The sequence below is a fragment of the Cryptomeria japonica genome, chromosome 9 (genome assembly GCF_030272615.1).
Source record: "Cryptomeria japonica chromosome 9, Sugi_1.0, whole genome shotgun sequence".
In the NCBI taxonomy this organism is placed as follows: Eukaryota; Viridiplantae; Streptophyta; class Pinopsida; order Cupressales; family Cupressaceae; genus Cryptomeria; species Cryptomeria japonica.
This window is the reverse complement of record NC_081413.1, coordinates 666,660,863-666,667,411: the sequence shown is the minus strand read 5'-3', so window position 1 is coordinate 666,667,411 and position 6,549 is coordinate 666,660,863. Positions and strand designations below refer to the sequence as shown.

The following is a 6,549-nucleotide window of genomic DNA, read 5'->3' as shown; positions in this document are numbered from 1 at the left end:
ATGGAGTGTAGTGTCAATACAGATAACCTAATGACAACACAGAAACATATGAACCTGATTTTGGATAATGATAGATCATGGAGTGTAGTGTCAATACAATAACCTAATGACAATACAGAAACATATGAACCTGATTTTGGATCACTTGTGAAGGGTCGATATAAAAATATATGAAACCTAATGATAGATCATGGAGTGTAGTGTCAATAGAGAAACATACGAACCTGATTTTGGATATAAAAATGAACCTAATAATAGATCATATAACGAGTGTGATTTAAAATGTGAATACAAAAATATATGACCCTAATGATGGATGCGATCTAAAATGTCAATACAAATGTACCTAATAATAGATCATATTGAGTGTGATCTAAAATGTCACTAAAACATAATACAAAAATATATGACCCTAATGATGGAACATTAAATGTGATCTAAAATGTCAATACAAATGTACCTAATAATAGATCATACTGAGTGTGATCTAAAATGTCACTAAAACATATGAACCTAATATTCGATCAGTTGATTGATACAAAAATATACGACCCTAATGATGGAACATTGAATGTGATCTAAAATGCCAATGCAAATATATCTGATCTATGATGATAGATCATAAGTGATTTAAAATATCACTTAAAAATAAAACTAAAATATATGAATCTCGTGGATCATTGATTATGTATGATTTAAAATGTCAATACAAAAATATATGAATCTCGTGGATCATTGATTATGTATGATTTAAAATGTCAATACAAAAATATATGAACCTCATGATAGATCATTGAATGTGATCTAAACGATGAATACAGAAACCATCTTTTATCTATTATATTATCTAATTATTTTAAGTTTCAAAAAAAAATAATAAAAAATATATATTTAATATTGTTATAATTAAATTTTAATATAAAAAATAGTTACTATAATTAGATGTTATTATTAGAATTTATACAATTGAAAGATGCTACAAAAATTCTAAATATTTTCATATTTGAACTAAAAATGAAAAATCTTAAAAAGCCAGCCTACCTCTTTTGTTGTCCTATAACACCTGGTTTCGTCAGTATGTTCCCTATTATTTACCCTCGCACATTTTCGAAACTTCATTGGCTCAAAGTTTTTCAAAGAGAATGGCCCAAGTAAATTGCCATCCCTGAGAGTTCGTTTTACCATTAATCGAAGGAAAAACAAAAACGGGAGTACAGTTCTTAATAACGCTATGCAGATCAATACAAAAATTAGTGTCTTTCAAGAACGGCAATTACTGATACATAAGAATATACAAAAAGCAAGGAAGGAAGGACTTGATATGTGATCCTGTATCGTCTAAGCAATAAAAATATTTCATCAACTTCCTATCTGCCTTCAAAATAAGATATAATCGGAAAGAAGAAGAAGAAGAAGAAGAAGAAACACAATAATATTTAAATATTTGACAAAATGCTAGCTTTAATGGCGATGCAGGATTGAGCTCTCACAGTAGTGTGACGCTACAGGTGGTTGTGCGGCTGCTGCTGCTGCTTCATTTTGAGCTTCATCGGATAACCCTCCCAGTTGCATCCGTTCTCAAAGAAGGAAGAAGCAGCTCCAGATCCTGCTCCTGCGTTGCTGCTACCATGATTATTGTTGTTGCTGCTATCATTTGCTACGCCATCCTCAGACGGCATGAGGCCTAGGGTTTCTACGGCCTCCCGTACATCATCATTTTCATGGCTGCTAGTGAAGGTAGGTACTTCGTCATGGCCGGCCTCCAGCTTGCCAGGAGAAGTTGCAGCTTGAGGTTTAGTAATAATGGCGGCATTAGAAGGATTTGTAATATTTGAGAATCCCAAGGCTCCCTGGCGATACAGTGAATCGAGCTGCTGAAAATAAGGACAGGTCTTGGAATTCTCAGGCCTCTTCCTGTTGCTGTCCTTTGCCTTTCTGAAATATTTGTTTATGTTCTCCCATTTTTCCTTGCATCTCTTTGCGCTACGGTCATATCCAAGACAAGACATTCCGGCGGAGATCTCTTCCCAGAGCGGGCCCTTTGCGCCGGCTTCTTGAAAGCGCGGCTCCATGCTCGTACGAAGGCGAATTAGGCTCAGTATTTCCGGCTTGGGCCAGCGCTTGTTGTTTGGATCGTATGGCTCCTTGATGTCCTGCAGGTCGTGCGAGAAGTCGCCGGGAGTGATGTTGATCGGAGCCGCCATTATTCCCGGCAGCTGGAAATTTTCGCCGGTGATTTTCTGTAAGGCGGTGAGGAAGGCGGCGTCGCAGGTAGCCGCACGGGCTCGCTCGTGTGACCAGAGCTGATGCTCGCGGTCCAGACGCGCAGTTTCTTGGCGCCTCCAGGCTTCTTCACGGCCGATTCTTTCTTGCTCTCTTTGTTCTAGGGTTTCTAGAACCTTCCGCAGCCAGGCTTCTTGCCTGTCCATGAATTTCTTCATTTGCGCGTCGAAGTAGCTCTTCATTTTGGATTTCCAGTGCTTGCGCTTTCTTTTGCGTCTGGAGATTAATTGCTGTTCGTCGATTTCCTCTTCTTTGCACTCATCCTCTTCCGAAGAAGAATCTGAAGATAAGCTAAAGCCTCCCGGGCTGTTATTATTGTTGTAGGCTTCGGAAAACTTTTGTGAGGCCGCGGCCTCACCTCCAAAGTCCATTCCAGCGGGACTTTCCGTTAAATTTGTGCGCAAACAAGCGTCTGCAGCATCAATGGTGCTTCCTCCGTATAAAGCCTCGAGCTGGCTGAAGAAACGATAATGCTTTCCGTCTTGCCTTCCTGCTTTGCCTTCTTTCGTTTTCTTGTAGTATTTGTACAGATTCTCGAACTTCTCCCGGCACTTCTTCGAGCTTCGCTGGTAGCCGTGCTCTGCCAGAACCCTGCAAATAGTGAAATCAGTGTTACAATCAACGCACACGTTTACAAAGGTTCAACAATTGACAGAGATAAGTACTGCTTAAAACTACTCCATAAAATGCATTCTACAATACGTAATTAATATTGATTGAATAATAAACGGTAGAAATTTAAAAAAGATTTACCTACAGTTCATTCTAGTTTCGTAATCCAACGGAATTCCGTGCTCCTGGTGAAGCAATATTTTCTATCTGTGCTAAAAAAAATCTGTGACCTATTGTAGCTTCTAAGCGTTAAAGATAAGCTTAATAACTAGCGTTTGGAACGAAAAACGACTACGGCGTGGGAAGATTTTCCCGGCATGCTTACTTTATGATGTTCTTGCTGATTGCGCCATGCTTATAGTGTGAGGCTGTTCTGGATGCAACGATGAATTTTTATCTTGCTGTTCAAGCTTCTATTCCGTTATTCTCATTACAAAAAGGTTTTTCGCATTACTAAAACCCTAGAAATTAATTTCTTTACAGTTAGATCTCCGTGTGTAAGTATCAGTAGACAACAAAACTGGCAGCGCGTTCACAGTTTTTATTAATTCGATGCTAAAAGCTTCTCAGTGGTTTTCCTAAAACATACACTAATCATCCGAAGTATAGCTTTCTTAAATTCTTTCTATTTTACTGAATCTTTGGACTAATTATTCTGTGAAATATCGAAACTTGTTCCCCCCTTTTTAAAGTTTGTTCATCGGGTGCAGTATTTCCTGAATCTTGAGACTAATTTTTCAGGAAATATCGAAACTTGTACCCCCTTCAAAGTGTGTTCATCGGCTGCAATATTATCCCTGACAAGCATTTTTAAGGCGCAGAGAAAAGAGCGTAACTGAATTTTTTCTGAAACCCTCAGCTCAGGTTTACTAAAATTAACAAAGATACGGTATAGTTAGACGGCTCTGTCGCCAGAAATTCCATGTAGATGTACTACCTACTATTCCTAAAATGAAGGCTCGAAACAAACAGGGTCTGAAACTGACTCGGCGGTTTTTCCGCCGCACCAAAAGTTTAAAGGACATACATAACTGGCTTTGTTGTGAGCACTGACGAGATTCGGACCCTATCACTTCGATATTCCACACAAGTAAATGCTTGCCAGCAATGAATACACAAGAATTAAACAATGCTGAACGTCTATAGTCCAGATTTACAGTAAAAAATACGTATCAGCTGCTTAAAACCGATTCTTCTTAACTAAGATTACACAACAGAAAATAAATAAATTGAATTACCTTGAAATTTCGTCCCAGAGAGGTCCTTTATGCGTGGCTTCGCGGAACTTAGAATCCATTTCTGATCTAATCTTTAACAGCGTAAGGGTTTCCTGCCTCGGCCAGCGGCTGTTTCCTCCTCCTCCACCGCCGCCGCTTCTATCGCCCTCATCGAAACCCTCGTCATAATCTTCAAGATCCCTCCCAACGCCATTAACGCTAACAGCTTGAGGTTTGCTGATAATCCCGGGGGGCGATATCGTCCGCTTGGAAGGCGGGGGCGAAACAGACAAAGATGGCGCCCCGGTAGAATCCGAGCCCAAACTCAATTGCTGCGCAATACAATTCCCATTCCCATTGTTGTTATTATTACTATTATTATTATTACTGCTTTGCCTCTGGTGCAGATGATGGTAGTTATGGTGGTTTTGGCGATTGTCCTCCTGGTAAATTATATGCCCTTGTTGATGGTGGTGGGATTCGATCTGGTGTCGCTGGAAAGCGGCATGGAACTGCTGCTGCTGTTGCTGGTACTGAAGATGAATTTCCGGCGGCATTTCCTGTGCCAGGCTCAGCATATGACCACGCCCCACCATGAACTGCTGCAACTCTGCCAGTCCATACTGTTCTCCTATCTGCATCTTCTTCAACTCCAAACACACGCCCAAAGATCTTTATTTACTACTAAATCAGATCAAGTGTTTCTACAAATTGCCTCTATAGCTCTAAAGCCCTCGGTTCTATGCAGCCGGCCCGTTGCTCAAGAAGATAATGCACAAGCAATTTGAAAGACAATCTCTTTGCCCTGCATTATCTTTGGGTTACCATTGGAATTAGCACAAAGATGAATCCAACAGCACTGGTTGGTGCCCGTCAAGTGCCAAATTCAAGTTCCCCATTTCTTTGGTGTCATTTGCAGAGGGATTCGCCAGAAATAAAGAAAAACAAGAGACAACAACCAAAACTACCCTAAAGACAGATGCAAACGGCGCCGTCCTCGTTAACGGCTCTCTTTACCGAGTCACGTCGAGAGTGGGGAGCGCAGGACGGGGAACGTTCTGGCATGGGCCCGCCAACTGCTTCGTGCCGGTCATCGGTAACCGGTAACCTAAAGAAGAGGTGGTCAGAACCCGCGGAGTAATCCCCTTCCGACGTAAACGACAACTAGGTTTTCGGTTTGTTTCCTTTTTAATAATTTTAATTATTTGTATTTAAATTCGTCTATTATTTGATCCCCTCAAGTTAGGGCAAACTTTTATTCCTTCGTTATCGAAACTTCACGCGTATGAGCGTTTACCATTTGTAGGGTTGGCGAGGTCTGTCATGTGACTTTGAAAGGTTCACAAATAGTATGTATTTTAGATAAGTTAACGCATAGGGGACATTGTCTAACTTAAGATCTCAGCGATTTATATAAGAACTTATGGGATGTGACACTGCAATACCTTGTGAACAAAGGGTCCCTTAAGATTTGATAGGGAAAGATCTAGTAGCTTAGGTATACATTAGAGATGTGTGATGAATCTCTTTATTAAAGATTATATATTATATAAAAGTCAAGAAAGTTTTTAATGGTGTTAAGAAATTTGGATGAGTTAATATTGATTTTATATTTAAGTTTTGAGATGTAATTTAAGTATCATTTCATTTCATATAATTTGATTTTTATAAAAAACTATTAAATATTTTTGATATATAAAACATATATAAAATTCAAATGAAAGAGAGATTCTTCTTATACATTCTTGTCTAATTAAAAAGATTCATTGATATGTCACAAATTTGATTAGATTATTGTGAAAAGCATTCATAGTTCTAAATAATTAAATTTATGTCAACACTTGAAATAGATAGGTCACATGCAAACAAATTGAACAAGATGAAAAGTGTGCCCTTGTAAGCGAGCAAAATTATTCCTCTAGAGCACACTATAAGTGAGTAAACCATTCCTTCAAAATGCATTATAAGCGAGATATTATCTTAAACAGCACTATAAACACCCACTATAAGCTAGTAATGCCTATAAAACACATTATAAGTGACTAAATCATAGTTTTAAATAGTTAAATCTATGTCAACACTTGTAATAGATAGATCGCATGTAAACAAATCGAAGAAGATGAAAAGTATATGATGGTAAGTGAGCAAAACTATTCCTCGAAAGCTAGTGCACTATAAGTGAGTAAATCATTCCTTTAATACACATTATAAATGAGATATTCTCTTAAAGCGCACTATAAACACTCCGTATAAGCTAACCACACCTATAAAACACACTTTAACTGAGCAAATCATTCCTTTAAAACGCATTATAAGTGAGATATTCTCTTAAAACGCACTATAAAAACTCCGTATAAGCTACCTACACCTATAAAACACACTTTAATCGAGCAAATCATTCCTTTAAAACTCATTATAAGTGAGATATTCTCTTAAA

General features: G+C 38.4%; 1 protein-coding gene across 1 annotated transcript; it reads right to left on the bottom strand.

Moving 5' to 3' along the window:
- Nucleotides 1–1,196: 1,196 nt before the first annotated feature.
- LOC131039485 (trihelix transcription factor GTL1) lies at nucleotides 1,197–5,093 on the bottom strand. Its single transcript, XM_057972267.2, has 2 exons — nucleotides 4,134–5,093; nucleotides 1,197–2,874 (listed from the first exon to the last, which is right to left on the bottom strand). The coding sequence occupies exons 1-2, from the start codon at nucleotides 4,751–4,753 to the stop codon at nucleotides 1,503–1,505; spliced, it is 1,992 nt and encodes a 663-aa protein (XP_057828250.2). The 5' UTR covers nucleotides 4,754–5,093; the 3' UTR covers nucleotides 1,197–1,502.
- Between the last annotated feature and the right edge of the window lie 1,456 nt (nucleotides 5,094–6,549).

What these genes read in the sequence shown, in the direction of transcription:
- LOC131039485 (XM_057972267.2), bottom strand. Translation starts at nt 4,753, where the DNA reads ATGCAGATAGGAGAACAGTATGGACTGGCAGAGTTGCAGCAGTTCATG. An exon ending in CTCTGGGACGAAATTTCAAG is followed by an intron (nt 2,875 to 4,133) that starts GTAATTCAATTT and finishes CACTATTTGCAG; the next exon opens with GGTTCTGGCAGAGCACGGCT.